General features: G+C 41.9%; 1 protein-coding gene across 3 annotated transcripts in view; it reads right to left on the bottom strand.

Annotated features, from left to right (window-relative positions):
* Positions 1-18,857, bottom strand: part of si:dkey-33c9.6 (breakpoint cluster region protein) — a 29,964-nt gene extending 11,107 nt beyond the window's left edge. For 2 of the 3 annotated variants that reach the window (XR_008564600.2, XM_015946873.3), the window contains exons 1-13: positions 18,712-18,857; positions 18,511-18,614; positions 17,927-18,031; positions 14,503-14,736; positions 13,488-13,595; positions 13,351-13,405; positions 13,220-13,272; positions 12,996-13,133; positions 12,784-12,905; positions 12,548-12,704; positions 12,354-12,473; positions 12,201-12,276; positions 9,536-9,631 (exon numbers count right to left, since the gene is read on the bottom strand). Coding sequence is in view for 2 of the 3 variants with exons in the window: in XM_015946873.3 (XP_015802359.3) it covers positions 9,536-9,631; positions 12,201-12,276; positions 12,354-12,473; positions 12,548-12,704; positions 12,784-12,905; positions 12,996-13,133; positions 13,220-13,272; positions 13,351-13,405; positions 13,488-13,595; positions 14,503-14,736; positions 17,927-18,031; positions 18,511-18,614; positions 18,712-18,763 (1,420 nt within the window). In the remaining variant the exon portion in view is untranslated. The remainder of the gene's footprint in view (positions 1-9,535; positions 9,632-12,200; positions 12,277-12,353; positions 12,474-12,547; positions 12,705-12,783; positions 12,906-12,995; positions 13,134-13,219; positions 13,273-13,350; positions 13,406-13,487; positions 13,596-14,502; positions 14,737-17,926; positions 18,032-18,510; positions 18,615-18,711) is intronic. The other variant, XM_054747771.2, reaches the window with a different exon arrangement.
* Positions 18,858-20,501: the final 1,644 nt, after the last annotated feature.

Below are 20,501 nucleotides of genomic sequence, written 5' to 3'. Positions count from 1 at the left end.
GCCCTTTTATTGGCAGAATCTGATATTAATTTAGTTCTCACAAAAAATGGGTCCCAACGTGGTTTGTGTGGCGTTGCCATAATTTAACGTCATAGGCACAGATCCCCTGCCCTCTTTTTTGGAAATGGAAATATGGTCACCCTATATTAAACAAACTGTCCACCCGGGCTTTTGCGCTGCACAGAGACGCTTTGCTGCCTATGACTTTGAACGTCAGTTGAGAGTCAGTCTCATGCAGACTGACCAATGAAGAGATGGCCTCAAGTTAAGACCCTCTCCTCATTGGTCAGTCCACACAAGGTGGGTCAAAGTTTACCCTGAGCGGGTTATGTGATGTCAGGCATTCAAGTATTGAGTATATTTACTACATATTACAGTAAAATATTCTGTATGTGACCATATTATGGTGATCCTTGGGTTGTGATGATGGTGCCCTTTAATATTGTTGCCCAGGGTACAACAAAGTGTTAATCTGGCCCAGGGTGTAGGACATTTTGCTCAAAAACATCAGTTCAGTCCCTGTCATCCACTCACTACATGCACCTTCGCGCACCGGTGTTACATAATCAGAATTCTGCTCGGTTCGGTAGCCGGAATCTGTTCTGTGTTCTAAACGTGTTTCTCTACCGCTCCGCACGGCAGCAGCAAAATAATGCTTAGCGCTCACAACAAGCGGATTATTGGCGCTTTGCTCATGAAACAAAAGACCTGCAGGCCTCTGTGAGTTAAAACATCCTGATACTGTTCAGGTGTAAAAATTGTGCTCCATCCCTGTGTTTGAACTCAGAAGTTGCTTCTTGATGCCACAGATATGTGATGATTTAGCTTGTTTCTTCATTTTACTCCAGAATAAGAGATTAAATTATTACAAAAGCAGTTCAGTGTAGTTAAATTAGTCATGACGTGTGTGTGTGTGTGTGTGTGTGTGTGTGTGTGTGTGTGTGTGTGTGTGTGTGTGTGTGTGTGTGTGTGTGTGTGTGTGTGTGTGTGTGTGGAGACACCATTAGTTCTAGTAACACCTGGGCTCCCAAGGCCTATTCTGACAGGATGGACGTTACGGGACCCTTAAGGATTCCAGTTGGATGATTGGAGGATTATTTAGGAGGATTGGAATGAACAAACTGATTTCAGTGGTGAAGGGTTAAATGAGTGAGCGAACCCACCACCAAGGATGAACTCAGCTAACTTTAAAAATCAGCTGCTCTAAATAAGCATGAAGGTCAGAGAGGAGCTCTAGGATGGACACGAATAAAGGAACTGTAATGTAGAGGTAAAGTAGGGCAGGGCCAACGTTAGCAGCTGTCATACGGTCCATCTGAAATGTTTGACTTTCATTTAGCTTGTTATGTGACAGGTAAGAGCACAGTCTCATGTTAGAGTTTTGTCATGAGAACATTGAGATACCTCACATGCTGATGGGAGCTACAAATAAAAAAGATGTCAAAATCAAAAATAATTTTTATCACAATTGAAACGTACTATCCTAGAAAAACCTCGTCCAATCAATGTGCACGTCCTGTTCTCACCGATTGGATAGAACATCCCTCCATCAAACGGTGCATGTGTGTGTGTGCGCTCGCACACGAGAGTGTTGTGAACTGGTGTTGTGATTTTGCACTGATGTAACCATCTATACGCTGACAAAAATGTAACTGAGTAACTTTTACTTTGAGTACATTTTATTTACAATACCTTTTACTTTTACTTGAGTAAAAATTTAGGCAAGTACTTTTACTTGTACTTGAGTAAAAATTATCAAAGTATTGGTACTCGTACTTAAGTAGGAAATTTTAGTACTCTTTCACCTCTGTATAGCAGTAGCTAAAACTAGCATTAGCAGTAGCTCAAACTATAGCAGTAGCTGAAACTAGCATTAGCAGTAACTTAAACTATAGCAGTAGATGAAACTAGCATTAGCAGTAACTCAAACTATAGCAGTAGATGAAACTAGCATTAGCAGTAACTCAAACTATATCAGTAGATGAAACTAGCATTAGCAGTAACTCAAACTATAGCAGTAGCTGAAACTAGCATTAGCAGTAACTCAAACTATAGCAGTAGATGAAACTAGCATTAGCAGTAACTGAAACTATAGCAGTAGATGAAACTAGCATTAGCAGTAACTCAAACTATAGCAGTAGATGAAACTAGCATTAGCAGTAGCTCAAACTATAGCAGTAGCTCAGAGTAGAGTTGTTCTCCTGCTAGCATGGCTGCCACCAACATGGTTGACGTTGAAGTGGGCAGGGACACTAAACATATGGTATTCAATTCAAGTTTATTTATATAGCGCCAAATCACGACAAGAGTCGTCTCAAGGCACTTCACATAATAAACATTCCAATTCACAGTTCATTAAGCCAATCAGAAATAATGTTTCCTATATAAGGAACCCAGCAAATTGCATCAAAGCACTGACTAGTGTCAGTGACTATACAGCAATCCTCATACTAAGCAAGCATGCAGCGACAGTGGAGAGGAAAACTCCCTTTTAACAGGAAGAAACCTCCAGAGAATCCTGGCTCAGTACAAGCAGCCATCCTCCACGGCTCACTGGGGATCGAGAAGACAGAGCAGGCAGACACACACACACACACACACACACACACACACACACACACACACACACACACACACACACACACACACACACACACACACACACACACACACACACACACACACACACACACACACACACACACACACACACACACACACACACACACACACACACACTCACACACACACACACACACACACACACACACACACACACACACACACACACACGCACACACGCACGCACACACACACACACACACACAAAGATAAGTAATGTGTCTATAGTTATATTGTGATGTCTTAGTAAATATTGTATTTGGTGAAAGATAAACTTTATTGTATTTATCCTAGTGGATAATTAAACGGATAAACTAGTATTAGCACATCAAAAGTCAATGAAAACAAAAAGTTATTATCAGGAGAGAGAAAATGTATTAGTGGTTAGCAGCAGTGTGCTAGTCGATGGCCCCCTCCATGAGGCCACCACAGCTGAGCAGAACATCATTGTAGCTTCTTCTGGGGAGAAAAACACTTACAGAGAAAATAAAGTTAACAGCTGAAATTGCACAAAATAGTACAGTTAAAGAGCAGACTGTAGAAGAAAGCAGTAGAGTGTGAAAAGTGGTCAGTGTGTCCTCCAGCAGTCTAAGCCTATAGCAGCATAACTACAGAGTTAACTCTGGATAACCTATCCTATTTAGATGTAGGCATGTTGGAGGCAGGGCAAGGGAGAGCCGTCTTTACCGACTGTACACTCCACCTCCCTGTAATCCCCAACTTGTCCAGATTTAGGCTAACATCAGATTTTAACTATAAGCCCTATCAAATAAAAATGTTTTAAGCCTATTCTTAAAAGTAGACAAAGTGTCTGCCTCACGGACTAAAGCTGGGAGCTGGTTCCTCAGGAGAGGAGCCTGATAACTAAAAGATCTGCCTCCCATCCTAAGTTTAGATATTCTTGGAACCACCAGTAGACCTGCAGTCTGAGAGCGAAGTGCTCGGTTAGGAACATATGGAACAATCGGATTACTGATGTATGATGGACCTTGATTATTAAGAGCTTTATATGTGAGAAGAAGGATCTTAAAATCTATTCTGAATTTAACAGGTAGCCAATGTAGGGAAGCTAAGACAGGAGAGATATGATCTCTTTTTTTAATTCTCATCAGAACTCTAGCTGCAGCATTTTGGACAAGCTGAAGACTTTTAACTACATTCTGTGGACTTCCTGAGAGTAATGAATTACAGTAATCCAGTCTTGATGTAATAAATGCATGAACTAGTTTTTCAGCATCACTCCTGGAAAGTATGCTTCTAATCTTACCAATATTCCGAAGGTGGAAAAAGGAAATCCGACAAACTTGTGAAACCTGGGATTTGAATGACATGTCCTGGTCAAAGATAACACCAAGGTTCCTTGCTTTGTTCTCGGAGATTAATGTAATGCCATTAAGCTCAGGTGATTGGCTAAGCAATTTCCTTTTCTGGATTTCTGGTCCAAAGATGAGAACTTCCGCCTTGTCTTGATTTAAAAGCAAGAAGTTAAGAGTCATCCAATTTTTTATGTCCTCAAGACAAGCCTGTAATCTACCCAACCGATTAGGTTCATCAGGGTTAATGGATAAATATAACTGAGTATCGTCAGCATAACAGTGGAAGTTTATCCCATGCTGTCTAATGATTTTACCAATTGGGAGCATATATATAGTAAAAAGAATTGGCCCAAGCACTGAACCCTGTGGTACTCCGCAAGTAACCCTGGAGTATGAAGAAGATTTGTCATGTACATTTACAAAATGAAATCTGTCAGACAGGTAGGATTTAAACCAGCCTAACGCTGTTCCTTTGATCCCTACAACATGTTCAAGTCTTTCTAAAAGAACATTGTGATCAACTGTGTCAAAGGCAGCACTGAGATCTAACAAGACTAGAACAGACACAAGATTCTTATCTGAGGCCATAAGAATATCATTTGTAACTCTCACTAATGCAGTTTCAGTGCTGTGATACTCTCTAAAACCAGACGGAAATTCCTCAAACAGAGCATTAGTGTTTAAATGCTGACATACTTGGATGGCCACTATTTTCTCCAGGACTTTGGATAAAAATGGAAGGTTAGATATTGGTCTGTAATTCATTGGGTCATCTGGATCCAGAGAAGGCTTCTTAAGTGAAGGTTTGATTACAGCAACCTTAAAATCTTGTGGTACATACCCATTTACTAAGGATAGATTGATTATATCTAGAATGGGGGAAGTAACCAAAGGAAATGCATCTTTAAATAATTTGGTTGGGATTGGATCCAAAATGCAAGTTGAAGGTTTAGATGAAGCTAATATTTATGATAACTCTGAAAGCTCAACTGGATCAAAACGGTTCAAGCACAGATGAGGTTCTAGAGTCACCTCTGAAGCTGCCTCACTTACTGAGGAAGAAGAAATCGTATTAGGGAGGATGCTAAAGATTTTGTTTCTAATAGAATTAATTTTACTTGTAAAAAATCCCATGAAGTCATTGCTGCTGAGGGCTAAGGGAATAGATGGCTCAGAGCTACGATTCTGTGTAAGTTTAGCAACTGTACTGAAAAGAAATTTAGGATTATGCTTATTCTCCTCAATTAATGCTGAAAAATAAGCAGTTCTAGTTTGTTGAAGCTTATTTTTATAAAGCACAAGACTATTTTTGCAGGATAGGTAGACCTCCTCATGGTGCGTAGAGCGCCATGTTCTCTCCAATTTCCTAGAGTTTTGTTTTAAGGCTCGTAGATGAGAGTTAAACCAGGGAGCCAAATTCCTGTCCCTAATTACCTTCTTTTTTAAAGGGGCAACATCATCTAATGCCACACGTAAAGAGGAATTCACATGATGAACTAAGGCATCAATTTGTGAGGGGCTAGAACTGAAAATATTGCCCTCTGCTACATGCCTCTGAGATGCTGAGGACAGTAAAGATGGAACAGTTGATTTAAAAGACGCAACAGCGTTGTCAGATAGAGACAGACTATAATGAAATTTACTTTCATGTCTCGAGAACTCAGTTATAAAAAACTCAAAGGTTATCAGAAAGTGGTCCGAGAGGACTGGATTATGTGGAAAGATTGTTATTTCCTCACACTCTATGCCATAAGTCAGCACAAGGTCCAATGTATGATGGCAGGAGTGGGTGGAGCTATGTATTCTTTGAGTAAAACCAATTGTGTCTAAGATATTGCTAAAGGCTACATTGAGGCAATCATTTTCGATGTCCACATGAATGTTGAAATCCCCCACTACAATGACCTTATCAGTATTTAGCACCAAATCAGATAAAAAATCTGAGATCTGATCCAAAAACTCAGAGTAAGGCCCTGGTGGACGATATAAAACTACAAACAAGAGTGGTTTTACAGTTTTGCAATCTGGATTAGGAAAACTAAGAATAAGATGTTCAAACGAACTGTAGCTATTAATCTGTAAGGGACTGATTAATAAGTCCGAATGAAAAATGGTTGCCACTCCTCCTCCTCGCCCTGTACTTCGAGCAATGTGATGATTTAAATAATTTGAAGGAGTCGACTCGTTTAAGCTAACATAGTCCTCTTGCTGCAGCCAGGATTCTGTGAGAGAGAGCAAAGAGATCTGATTATCACAAATCAACTCATTAACTAACAAAGTCTTAGAAAAAATGGATCTAATGTTCAACAACCCACATTTAATTTTTCTAGTTTTCTGCTCAGTTGAATTTGTTCTAATATTTATGAGATTTCCATGGTTTGCTTTATTAAGCCTGATATTTAATCTGTGTGATTTTGGCTGTGGGCAGGACACTGTCTCTATGGGGTAGTGGGTGGGTAACAGTACAGAAGCTGCAGAGGGGTGGGTTAAATTACGACTCTGCTTCCTGGTCTGGACCCTGGGTTGTCATGGAGGACTAATAAAACTGGCCATATTCCTAGAAAGAAGAGCTGCACCATCCAAAGAGGGATGGATGCCGTCTCTCCGCATCAGACCAGGTTTTCCCCAAAAAGTTTTCCAATTATCAATGTAGCCCACGTTGTTTTCAGGACACCACCTAGACAACCAGCGGTTGAAGGACAGCATGCGGCTAAACATGTCGTCACTGGTCCGATCAGGCAGGGGGCCAGAGAAATGTATGGAGTCCGACATGGTTTTGGCAAACTTGCACACTGAAGCAACATTAATTTTAGTGACCTCCGATTGGCGTAACCGGGTGTCGCTACCGCCAGCGTGAATAACAATCTTACTGTATTTACGCTTATCCTTAGCCAGCAGTTTCAGATAAGATTTAATGTCGCCCGCTCTGGCCCCAGGTAAACATTTAACTATGGTTGCTGGAGTCTCTAATGCCACGTTTCTGACTATGGAGCTGCCAATGATCAGAGTCGGCTTGTCAGTGGGTGCGTCACTGAGCGGGGAAAATCTATTAGAAACGTGGACGGGTTGGTGGTCCACGGGCTGGGTTCTATGCTTCCTGCGTTCCGTCAACCAGCCGGCCTGAGGTCCCGGCTGCTCGGGTTCCACTGGAGGGTCGCTACGGGGTTGTTCTGAGCTAGTTAGCCCCGCGCTAGCTAAGTAACTACGGCTGTTTAGAGGTTTTTCAACAGCGCGGAGCCGGGATTCCAATTCCGACATCCTCGCCTCCAAAGCTACAAAAATGCTACATTTATTACACGTACCATTATCACTAAAGGAGGCAGAGGAGTAACTAAACATCTGACACAGAGAGCAAGAGATAGGAGACGGAGAAGCAGAGACAGAAGTAGCCATAGCCGTGCTGAGGCTAAGCTAACTGGACGAGCAGCAAACTGTTCAGTACCAAATAAACTGCGTGCGGACTCAAATGGTTCCCTAAAAGCTAGGTGGAACAACAGAAAATGTGCGTTTTAGCGTGCTTTTGTGCTACAATAACTCAGAGATATCCAAGTACAGAGAAATTAAATCAGCTTTAGCGAGCCCCAAACACCAAACAGCTACACGGAGTGCAACACTGAAAACAGGAAACAGGAAACGCCTTACCGCTACCGCTGGTAGTGTGGATAAGTTTATGACAAGTTAAACTAGCTTTTCTCAGAACGAACGGTTTTCATTGGCTTTTGTTAAGATTACTACTGAGCGTGATGAGACACACGCATTTGACCCTCTTCACACGCTCTCACACCACACCTCCAATATCTCACGTTAAACCAGCACTTGTGCTCCCCAAGCGTGCATCACACACAGTGTGTAGGATTTATGAAAAAACAGATTATATTAATTATAGCATTATTTATGATTTATGGCTCTTTCATGGGAGCCGTTCATTAGTCTGTCGTTTACCTCAGAGAGCCGTTCAAAAGACTGGTTCCTTTGAGGGTGTGGATGGGGGGTGGGGGTGGGGTGGGGGGTACCTAGAGCAATGTGTTCCTGCGGTGTCCGTGAGGGCGCACGGGGTTGGTTAGGGTTCCTCCTACGTTCGTCACGGTGCGCTTAACCGACTTCCGGGGAGGTTTGTTCCCGGAAGACAAGATGAACTGCTCTCTACAGGGACTCGGCTCTCATCATTCACTTTGAAAACCCGTTCAAAAGATTTGATCCGTTCGTGAACGTCACATCACTACCCAAAACCGTGAGCTGCGGCTGCGTGCGCCACCCAAATGACGTGCTTGAAATGCTAGAAGTGCTATAAATGCAGCTGCGTCGCCAGCCGGTGTTGACGGAGCTTCAGTCCCAAATGTTTTTCTTTTGTTTTCATTCATCAGCCACAGATGGCTGCGCTCGCTCACAGCAAGCTGGGCTTCCTACCGTGGTGACTCCCTCACATGTTCCCTCTCCAACATCAGTTGGTGACGAGATGAATTACCACTTCACCAGTGTGCTTTTCCTGCTTGTGAGACAAACCCCTCCTCCATAACCAGGTTACTGGTACTGAAGCCTGGAAATGCCAGAATTGCTCAAACATTTTTTCCCCTACTGGCTGATATGAATTAATATAATAGAATAGAGTACATATTATTAGTCCCACAGTGGGGACATCCACTCATTACAGCAGCACACACACTTAGAGACACAGATTACAGTAAAACTGATTCCAGACATGATAACTTCAATAACTTCATGCTGATGAACACGTGAACATAATCCTCTGTTTAGTGGATGCAATTACATCATGAAGTTAGCTTAACATGATAGATTTTTTTCCTTGGCAGGAAATAATAACTGATAATATTATGAATGATATGATATAACCCCCCCCCCCCCCCCCATGGAATTTAAACATTTACATTAATTATAATTAATAGTTCCTGTGTGACATGTAGCTGTAACTCTTTACTGCTAGATAGATAGATAGATAGATAGATAGATAGATAGATAGATAGATAGATAGATAGATAGATAGATAGATAGATAGATAGATAGATAGATAGATAGATAGATAGATAGATAGATAGATAGATAGATAGTTTGAAGAAGTTCAGGAGAGATGGATGTTAAATTTTCCTCACGAAAAGAAAAATTGTAGTAAACAAAGGTCAGTTCCCTCTGTAAAGTCTGAGGTACTGAAAAGAAAAAAAAAGGAAAGAAAGAGAAATCGGACTTTTTTCTCAGAATTCCCTGTCAGAATTCTGAGAAAAAAGTAAGATTTCTCTTTCTTTTCTTATTTTTCTTGTCAGTGGCTCTAATATTCTTCAACAGAGTAGAAATAAATAAATAAAATGTAGAGCTCAAAAAGTCTCTATAATAATCGCCCCACCCCCACCCCCACCCCCCCATCCCCGCCCTAAACGGTCGCCGAATTGTCCGCTCCCTTCCCCATGACCCTGTCTCATTCTTTGAAATGTTGAAAAGTTGGCAGCCCTGCACCAAGGTGAATGTGGTTTTGAATTCTAGAGCCCCTTTATTATGTATGAGGTATGTAGTGCATGGTGGTGAATGAGACCAAACGTCGTGACATGAGCATTTTTAGACACAGACTGGGGTTATGTGGTGAGCACCTGCGCTTATGCTGTGAAGTGGTGGCTGCTGGGTCATTCTCAGCTTCACACATGAACTGGTGAGGGTGAGCAGATCTGGTGGAACAGTTTCAATGTCTGAACAAACAGCAGAAATGAACAGGTTACACAGCTGCAAAAACAAATTTCCATTAAACCTTATGCTGATTCTATTTATTACAACATTCATCACAATTTTATGTTCATGAAATTCAATTAGCATGAAATTCTGTTGCATTTTTGATACTGAGGTTGTTTATAAAAAGCAAAAATCCATAGCCCTTATAGGATTAGCCGTTAGCTCCTCTGTCCAACAAGAAATCAACAACAGTTCTAAATTAAATGTTCCTGACACTTCTACCAAAAACCTTTCAAAGCACATGAAATATCACTCAACCAAACATAAATATTGCTGCACAAGTGACATGCACAGCAGCTTAAGTCAACATGCATACGCTATTTTCTTCCTACAGAAAAAGAGAAATAGTTCAAACTTCTGTCCACATTTACTTTCACTGTCTGCAGCTGCCGTTTTGAGATGAGTGGCTTGGTGGTGATACACATTGAGAAACCTCTGGCCACATGCGAACAGCATCACCAACATGTTTGAGTTGAGATAATCAACACAAAACTGACAAGGTTTGAAAACATCATCCTGATTCTTGAACTACAACACTGCTCTGTCACAGATAATCGTGCATTTAATTTGCGCTCAGAGGTTGAGCTCCCAGCCAGAAAAATCAGCTAAAAGCATAAACTGGATTTAAAGGTCACTGACTATCACTGACCTCTAAATCCAATATGGCTGCCTTGTGTACAATAAGCTGTGATAGCGGCATGACTGAACCACCCAAAAGGCTTCCAGTGCTAGATCAGGTTTTCTGAACTGGTAGTTGAATAAAAACAAACTTGAAGAAACAATAAGGACTTGTCATCCCATATCCCTTCCTGTACTCACACACAACCTTTTTATTGTGACGACACCACCGTCTCATTGGGTCTTTATTTGTTTGTTTGTGTTTAATTGTGTTCTTTTCAGTTGCAGGCAGCTCGTTAGGCGGCCTTGGAGGCACCTGGGCTCAGGGTGCGGGGCTGCCAATAAAGCCTGCTGGTTCCTGTTTGCCAGGGACTCTCCTGTGTGGTGGAGAGTCCTCCCTGGCCATCTTGTATTGCCCTTAAGATTGCTTTAGTGCGGGGGTCGGCAACCCACGGCTCTGGAGCCGCATGCCGCTCTTCCATCCATCTGATGTGGCTCTCTGTGCTTGTAAAATAATGAATGAATATTTAAATACAATGCTTTATATTTTACATCTGTATGCCAATTCTAAATGTAAAGATTGTCTGCGTAAACCTGAACGGTTCCAGCCCAGTCTTACTGTGAGACCGGGTTGACGCGTCACGCTTGTGCGTAATCATATGCGCTTCCTGAGCTGAAGAGAATGTGAGATTCTGGGCTTCTCCTCAGACGGCTCCTGGATGTGTCGCCACATTGGAGACAGGAACAAGCGCTATTCAGCCAAAGTTTCATCATCAGGGAACATTTTTAAGTGGCAAGTCTCGCTTCAGCTGGAGGAATCTTCCTGCATGCGCTCTGGTTCTGCGACGCGCTCCAAGCCCCTCTCCACATCTTCAGCTCGCTGTGGACCTTATGTAGTACACGCTGACAGCGAGCTGCGCTGAGCAGTGTCCAGCTCAGATGTTCAGATGGGAATCTTTTCTTGAGTGATTTAGCTACATCTGCGATGTGCGTAGAATAAAATGTCAGTTCGTCTGCATGCGTCGGGGTAATTCTTTCTATTCTTTCTCCGTCAAAATAAACGGTCAAATACGGGAACTATCCAGTCAGCACAAGCCCTGCTTTTAACTGTTCTGTTTTCTTGTGAAAATTGTTGCAAAGAGATCAAATTTAACTTGATTACCACCAGAGCCAGGTGCACTGCGCCGTTATCTCCGTCACTGTAAATGAGGGAAAAACAAAATGATCGGATCCTTTTCTGACCTTCCCCACCTACAAAGTTTAATTACAACAATCAAACGTGACAGAGCCTGGATTTGTATTCTGAACAGTCTAAACATGTTTTAAAAAGAAACGTATGACAAAAGGGGCACCTGCTCAGTAAAACCACCAACAGGGTGAAAAATATCAAAATATTGTAGGCAGAGACGGGCTACAACTTCTGGATCCACTTTATATAAATCGTTTTATTGATTATCGTCTTATGAAAGATAACTTTGACGTACACGAGCGACCGGTACTGGCTGCTGTCACCTGTTGTGAGCAGCGCTCTGCTGTCTGAGGGTAGGCCCCGCCCACAACGCCGCGGCTGCTGTGGCTCCCAGTGTTTTCTTTACTGTGGGAAACGGGTAATAATGGCTCTTTGATAGGAACAGGTTGCCGACCCCTGCTTTAGTGGTTTTCTTAGTTTCTACCAATGAAATCCATTTGTTTGATTCTCCACTCCTCGGTTTGGCCTCCCTTCTTGTTGCAGCCCACAACTCCTAGACAGGGTTGTAACATTATTCAATGCTTAAGCGTTGCGTAACGTAATGGAGGTGCTTTTCCTGCAAGCTTAGCAGAAGCAAATGTATCGATTGAACAAGTGAACCACACCTTCAATGGAAATAAATGTTACAATGTCTCCAGATTAGCTTTATGCTATCAACTCACTGTTTGTGGTGAGTTTGTGGATGGCTTCCCTCCATTCTTCAAGTTCATACAGGGAGGAGAAGCAGAGAGTATGACTCTAGAAAAAGACAAATATATATTTTTATTACTTTGATCTTTGGTCAGGAAGTTTAACAAAGGCATTTAGATGTGCACCTTCCCACTAGGACTGTGCAGCTCCAGCTGGTACACCGGAGCGTACGTATACAGCATTAGCTCCAGATGTTCCAGTTTCTTCCTGCTCCGAGCATTCATAGCCATCAGCCTGGGACCTCTCTTTAGACAGGGACATGTTTACTCTTCACTGATTCAACAAAAAGACTCATCAATCCATTCTCTATAACACACACCGTGTGTTGTTGTAACTGCTGTTGCAGGATGAACATCTTGGTCCGTAAGTCGTGTAACCGGATATTTATGTCAGAAGAACGTTTCTTATCCGCGGTCCAGCGGAGCCTGAGACCAGCGAGAGGGAGATACCAACAGAATCTGTACTGCTCCTGTTTCCTGGAAGAAAAGCAACATGTTTTCGTCATCACTGCAGACATTACCCACAACCCCCCGTGTATTCTGTTGCTAAACTCACCCTTTGACTGCATGCTTGCATCTGGTGCACAGCAAGAGGTCGGTGTAGAGGAAGAGGTGACGCAGGCTGCGCACCCCTTCGTTCACATCCACAACAAAGCCGTCACGCATCAGCTGACGTCTCTGTCAGAAGACACGCACGTAGATGTGCTGAATACTGCTGCACAGTTTTTTTTCTTGTTACTCTCAGATGCTGAAGTGCAAGAGACTCACCATGCCATGACTGAGCGTGACCCCACATTTACTCTGTGAACTCTCGTTGACACCTGAAAGGAAGCTGCGAGACAGTCTTAGTGCTTCCTGTAAGGCAGCATTATCTCTGTGCTCCACAGGTGTCGTCTTTAAGAGGTCCTACAAGAAAACCATCAGTCAACAGACAAATATAGGTATAGACCGGACTGCTTTATGGATTAGGATGGATGGTTTGTTCGTCTCACACGGAGTGCCAATGTGGTTTTGGTTACTCTGTCCAAAGGCTTGTACAGCAACGCTGTAAACAAAAAAACTACCCATCAGATGCTGACAGGATCCAATGAGTCCACCAGGAACACACATCTATTGGCCCTACCTTCTAACGTGTACTTCGTCCGTACCTTTTCTACACCGTTGTTGGACATCAAACTCTGAGGAAAAGCAGCCTCTACATTAATATTGAAGCAGCTTTCTGATTGAGTGTTTCTGCGGAGGAACGGAGTTTTTAAGTACCTCAGCAAGAGTGCGAAAGCGAGGGTCCGACTGTGTGCACTTCCTGACAACTTCCACAGCCTTCTCATAGTTTTCAATGAACCCTCCGTAGAGGCTGAGGTGATTTACCTGGAACAAAAACAGATGTTTACGTCAGGCTTTTGCATTTCTTCATACATCACAAACCCAACGCGATTCACAGCTTAGTTATGATACAGTGAGCCTGATTATTAAAAGCTTCTATGTTCAGTCTCAGGAATGGCTGGTACAGTGAGCCTGTAGGGCTAAGCCCTTCATGGTGCAATTGAAAACACTCAAAGACCTAATAAATGCTAATGAAACCATGCTAGATCGGGACAATAAAACAACAGCAACATACATCTCAGAATAAATGTTCCTGGTTAGACGGTTTGATTTGAACCTTTGGTAGAAAGTACTTAAGCTGGCGATAATAAGACTAGTTCCATGAGTTTTGGGCGTCTTTTTCACAAAATGTGCAACTACCAATTGATGATGTCACACTCTAACTTTTCTAATTTTTAGGCACTAGGTCTTTTCAATAAATAGTTATTTATTTTTATTTTTATAAATTTCAGTAGGCCATTTTTGCCCGTTTGTACTGCCCTCAACATCCAGATCATATTCTCTTTTCTTCATACATGACACTGCTGCTTTTTCAGATGCCTTTTATCATCGGATTAGTCTGTGTTTTGTTCCATGACATAATTTCCTCATTGACATATATAGTATATTGTCGCTGGCGCTGCAAGGTTGTTAAGAGGTCCCAAGCAAAAAAGACCCATTGTCCAGCATAGACTAGGAAGCATGTTGCCCTTTCTTAATCTGCGTGGAGTGTTTTAGGGGTGCAGCATCTGACATAAACGTTTGTCTGCCATCTGTGTGAACCTGGGAGCCCCAAGCAATTACCTGCCCTGCCTATAAGCATGCAGCACCTCTGTACGATGTGTATCCCCACTCTGAATACCAAAGGTAAAGTCCAAGTGTTGCAAACACTGATCGATCCAAGCTAACTTACCAATTTCAGAAACAAGTCCCCAACCTCCAGGTCGAAGTTTCTGCATTTCAGTCCTGCCTCCTCGTCGGTACCGAGCTCTGTCTGGCTCTGAGCGTTCAGACGGTCCTTCAGACCGGAGCAGAAGCTTTGATGAACATCTCTGAGCTCAGGAACTTGGTAGAAAACGGTCTGTACCTCTTGGCTGGACAGAACCGGCTGTGAAGTCCTGGCTGAGGCACGCAAAGCCTTCATGGGCTGAAGAGAGACAGATTCAGAGATAAAGGTCAGACATTTGAGATAACAACATATGTGTGCTCAAGAAAAACTGGTTGTGTAAGAACAACTTAACTGTATGAACACAGATTCCCTTATTGATATTTCTAACATTCTCTTGACCTAAACTGAAACCCGCTTGGACAACACAATACCACACTTAATGAGCAGTAGCAATGAACAAATTTAAATTAAACACCAAAGAAAGTTTTCCCAGTAATTTTCTCATTTATGTGGCAATTCATTTTTGTTTAAAAGTCACAGTAAATGGATATGGGAAACAAAAGTTTTCAATGTTATTAATAGTAGGAAAAAACAGAAGTAGGCACCCAAGCACATGTCTTTACACAATCATTTTCCGCCCTAAAGGGGAAACATAATTATTGTGTTCATTGTCATTTTGGTTTTGAGATATTATTATAACAAGTCAGTGTGACACACGATAGAGATACACCTCTTTTATTTATTTCCCTGCGCTGACACCATCAGGCTTCCGTATAAATACCAAAACTCAGAAGACTTCACAGCTGTTTAAAATAAAGTTTTATTTTTCATGTTAATCTTTTATTGTCAACGTTTGTAATCTCTGAAAGCTGAATGGCCATTAAACTATTTCCTCAAAGACTTGCAAATATTAGTTATGGGACAACTTTTAAAAGGGTTTTAAGGATTCAAAACCAAATGTACATTTTCTGTTGTTGAATATAAGCAGCTTGGAGTGTCTAATGCAGCATACCACAAAGTCTGTGCTGACCTGCTTTCCTTTGCAAATTAGTAATGCAGTAGTGCACGGAGAAATGGTTTGTTCTGAGAAAAGCTGGTGTAACATGGCATAGTCATAGACATACAAGCTTAAATTTGCATGCCCCAGCCCACTTCACTGCCAACAATATGTACAGTGATCCCTCGCTACTTCGCGGTTCGTTTATCGCGGATTCACGACTTCGCAGATTTTTTCTTTGGAGCCTTATTCAAGGGAAATTCGCCGATTTGCGGTATTTTTCACCGATTCGCGGTATTTTTCTATGCGAAATATCAAGAAATTCCTGTTTTTTTCATCAATTTCATCATAAAATGCACTTTTTGTAATAAAACTACAAAAAAAACCAAGTACATTTTTTTTCTTGAGTTTTACCCACAAAAAGAGAATGTGATCATACGATAATTCAATATAGTACTGTACTGTAAATATGGTGTCCCTACTTCGCGGATTTTCACCTATCGCTGCCAGGTCTGGAACGCATCTACCACGATTAACGAGGGATCACTGTGAACGTTGGTGCCGCGGTGATGCTAACTGCTGAACAACACTAGCCCTAGCTACTGCTAATGCTAGCCCGAGCTACTGCTAGTGCTAGCTCTATCTACTGCTAATGCTAGCCTGAGCTACTGCTCACACAGACATATTTACGTAGACGCCTCGTGGACTGGTGCTACCTACTGGAGCTGCCGTAGTGGCCGGCCGTCATTTTAGATGGGTCTCCATTTGGCCCCAGTGCATTCATTTCTACTGAGCAAGGCGCTTACTCAACTAAAAAAACACATTTTATCATGCTTTTTCACAAAAGCAGACACAAGATATGACATGATAATTAAAATATAAATATAATCAAACAAAAGGAATTTAAATGTAAAATCCCATCGGGTAGGTTAGAAAAGTCACTGGTAATCCTACGTGATCTGTTTTCAATAGTACGCTCGTTGTTGTAACCGTAGGCTGCACAAAAAAACGGGCATAGTTTCCCACTCTGCATTGACTGGAGAGTGAGGAAACTCATCCAATATGGCGGTGACGCTGTTACACTCTCCAGCTCCCAGTGGGGCGTCTACGTAGTCATGTCTATGGCTAGCCCTAGCTACTGCTAATGCTAGCCTGAGCTACTGCTAGTGCTAGCCCATACAGCTAATGCTAGCCCGAGCTACTGCTAATGCTAGCCCTATCTACTGATAATGCTAGCCTGAGCTATTGCTCACGCCTTACTTAGATGAGCGGAAGGCCAAAACATTTTTGGAGCACCACTCATGATGTCATGAATATCCAGACTTTGAATGAATGTCAGATAGATCCATAGCTTGCCTACGGAGTTATGCTGATACTGTGCATGGCTTTACAATAAGGTGCTAGCTGCATGGACGTAATTTTTGGGGGGGGACATGTCCCCCCCACTTTTTCCAAAGTCAAGTTTTGACCCCTGCACTTTTTACCATCCAAAAACAATATTACGCTATATTAAATTGACACTGGTTGAGCTCTAGGACCATGCGGAAAACAACCGTTTGTGTTGAAGCCTGTTCACCATTAGAGCATACTGTAAAGACACCCCCGTGTCCCCCCACTTCTAAAGTAAAAATTACATCCATGGCTAGCTGATGGATCATAGAGCCATCGTGGTAAACCAGCCAATCAGCACACAACTCATTTCATATTCCTGTCCTGGCTGAGTGAGCAGGCTAAAGGAGCCTTTCTGCTGTAGGGCTTTATTATGGGGTTGTGTTTGGCCATTTATCAGGGCTCCTGTGCCATTTTGAGCCCCAACAAAATCTCAAATGCTCAAAGAGCAGTTTCCAAAACTAAAAACAATTGTTTTAGGACCCTTTTAAAGCCCAGTTAGCACATTAATTGGGGGGATTTCAATAATCACATCAGTTTATGGAAGTTTGATGAAAGAAGTTAGTTTTCATGTCTGGAGAGAAAGCTCGCCTTTAGTGGTTCTTAGTCAAACTACACTTTGACATAGATTTGCTTGTCAATTAAACAGTAATTCAGCTAGGGTAATAAACAGTAAATAATATGTCATAAAATACTAGACATACACACACACACACACACACTTCTCTTTTATCATACTGCTGTTTGTGATCTTCATAAATGCTCAAGGTTCCTTTTTAAAGTTTCCCCAATGTACGGTTTCCATTCTGAGCTACAGTTACAGTGACTAGAAATGCTTCAGCCTTTTGAGAAAAAACAGGAACCTAATATGTGATAGTGAACAACCCATAAAGAGGGAAGACGTGATACCAAAGGTTTCTGAGGAGCAAGCATTGGTTTTCAAAAAGACATGATTCTAAACACAAACACCGGTGCATTCGTGTACATTTATAGTAAACTGGTCAGATTTTGATACCGAACGAGGGACATTTGTGGTCATTATGGGGAATAAATTAGTGTTACCATGAGCAGGGCATCCAGCTCTCTGAGATAGACCTCTTCACTCCCCAGGATGCCCTTTAGGACCACAAGTCTCTTCTCCAGCAGCTCCTCTGTGCTCAACAGAGTCTGGATCAGTAGTGACAGGAACGTTTTTGTGAGAGAGAAAAAAAATGCATCAGTTCCTGCATTATGACTCACTTATTTGGTGATTTCTGAGCATTCATGTCCATAAAATCTCACTTTGTGCAGATTAAAGTGAATTAACATCACATGTTCATGTTTACTGAAAGCTGGTGCTTCTCTGAAGTGAGTTCCCTTCCTCTTAATCTGTTTGGTTTCCCTTAAAGTGACTAAAATGTTCTAGTAAGTGAATAACGTGGACTATTTCTCCTGTAAAATATATGATACATCCTAGGAGATTTGTCTTTTTTTAAATGCAAGGATCTTATGTTTCCACATTAAGCCTTTAGATCCTTATCAATATTCCTGCAGTTATTATGGAAATAAACCTGGTGAAAGGCTAAATGCCCACTAGAGACAACAAGACACCGGACGGTCCGATGAGTGATATGAAACGTTTGGCGTGGGAGAAACACAAAACTCACAGGGGTGTCGGGGAAGTCTACGCTCTCAGTGTTCAGAGGGGAGAGAAAACAGGACACCACCTCCTCATGGAAAACATCCTCCAAGGCGTCTGCCTCTGCCTCCACTGCAACAGATGCACAGACATAAACATCTGCACACATCTGTCAGGACAATTCATCGTTCCCATGCAGACGACAGCAGTCATTGTAAATACTGCTCACCTGGAACATGGTGCGTCTCCAGATAATCCACCGCCTCTTGGTAGACGTCCATGATGGCAGTCCTGTCCTGATAAGCTCAGACAGAGGACTGTGGCGATGCAACATGTGAACACGCTCAGAAGGGGACAGAAAAAACTTCCTCTTTCTCTTCTGGACGAGCAAAAGGGGAAAATACAACTTCCTGTTTGACTGAAACTCTGTTCAAGACAGAGAACTGGTGTGTGATGATGTTCAGACATGACATTTCGCCTCGACTTCCTATGAAAGACAAAACTGGCCTCATCAGTAGATGCATATGTGAGTTAACCTGCTAAAGGTTAGGAAAGCTCATTTAGGCCACAGGTCTTAAGGACTTTAGTTAATAATAATGATGTAAAAATAATAATTATAAGTTCTGTTTAAAGATTATTTTGATCGTGTTGCAGGTTTCACTTTCAGGTAATTGAAAATAATAATTTAAAAGCATTATTATGATTTAACATATAAACCAGTTGCTGCTTATTCCCCTATGTCTTGTTAATACAACACTGCCATCTGCAGGATAAACAGTGTTAGTGCAGCTTCATGAATTAAGCTTTAAAGTGACAGTGTGTGTTTTTCCTGGCAGTAGGGGACAGTAGATACCTAAATATCTGCAATCAAGCAGTTATTTTTTGTGTTGGAATAAGACCTTGCCAAGGGATGCCCATTAGGGTCAGAAAGTCTTGTGGAGTGCAAACTTTAGCAAAATAACGAGCACATCAGACTCCCTTTCATCACTGGCACCAAGTGAATAGGTAAATGTATAAAACAACATTTAAGAATGATGAAAGTTTTGTAACTGTATGTTACAAATCAGTAAATGCATTTTGTCCTCATGGGCTCCCATAGAAGGAAACATGGCATCTAATATGGCGTCGCCCAGAGACTTAGACCCGCTCCCATGTATTGTACACATGATTTTTATGGTTATATGTTATGAAGCCGCCAATATTTTTCAACAACTGGGCATCATTTCATTCATTTTCAACAACATTTTGATGGATGTTTCCAGAGATTAATGGTAAAAACTACACATCGTCAGAGAGTATAAGAACCCACCTTTCGTCAAGGTTTTTGACAGGTCTATTGTTCTTTGACCTAATGACCTTGGTCCCCCCGCCCTAGCATAAATCAGATTGGCAGGTATATTGTCACTAGTCTCTTTTGTGAAGATCTATATGATAAGATAACCACACAGTTCCCACGACCCGCTCTCATTCTTACGTGACCCTATATGTTAAGAAAATGAATTTTGTGCAATGGCGCATGAAATCCTTTATTGTGAAGATGTGTATTGTTGATCTGCACCATTTTAGTTACGCTTGATAACTGTTTTGTGTTAGCCTTTCACACGTGAGACCCTTTTGTCCAGATGTATGTTGTTGATCTGCACTGCTTTGAGTTAGCCTCACTGTTCCCAACCATCATACGTGAGACTCCCACCACCCCTGCTTGCCTTTATAAAAGCTCAGATTCATGTCAAGGGACACTGTTCACACACACACACACACACACACACACACACACACACACACACACACACACACACACACACACACACACACACACACACACACACACACACACACACTTTAAATTAATGTTTAACAACTGCTAGATTTAATTCTGAAATTTACACTCAATTGTTTTGACATTTAAACATAAAGAGACCATTTTTGTTTAAAGACACATCTGTGAAAACAGATGTGATCATGTGAGCAGTACTGCAGAGGGTATATGGTGGATCAGATGCTCAAATTTACTAAAAG

This window comes from Nothobranchius furzeri, chromosome 2 (assembly GCF_043380555.1).
Source record: "Nothobranchius furzeri strain GRZ-AD chromosome 2, NfurGRZ-RIMD1, whole genome shotgun sequence".
Lineage (NCBI taxonomy): Eukaryota > Metazoa > Chordata > Actinopteri > Cyprinodontiformes > Nothobranchiidae > Nothobranchius > Nothobranchius furzeri.
The sequence above is the reverse complement of the archived record's forward strand: the minus strand, read 5'-3'. Positions and strand labels throughout refer to the sequence as shown.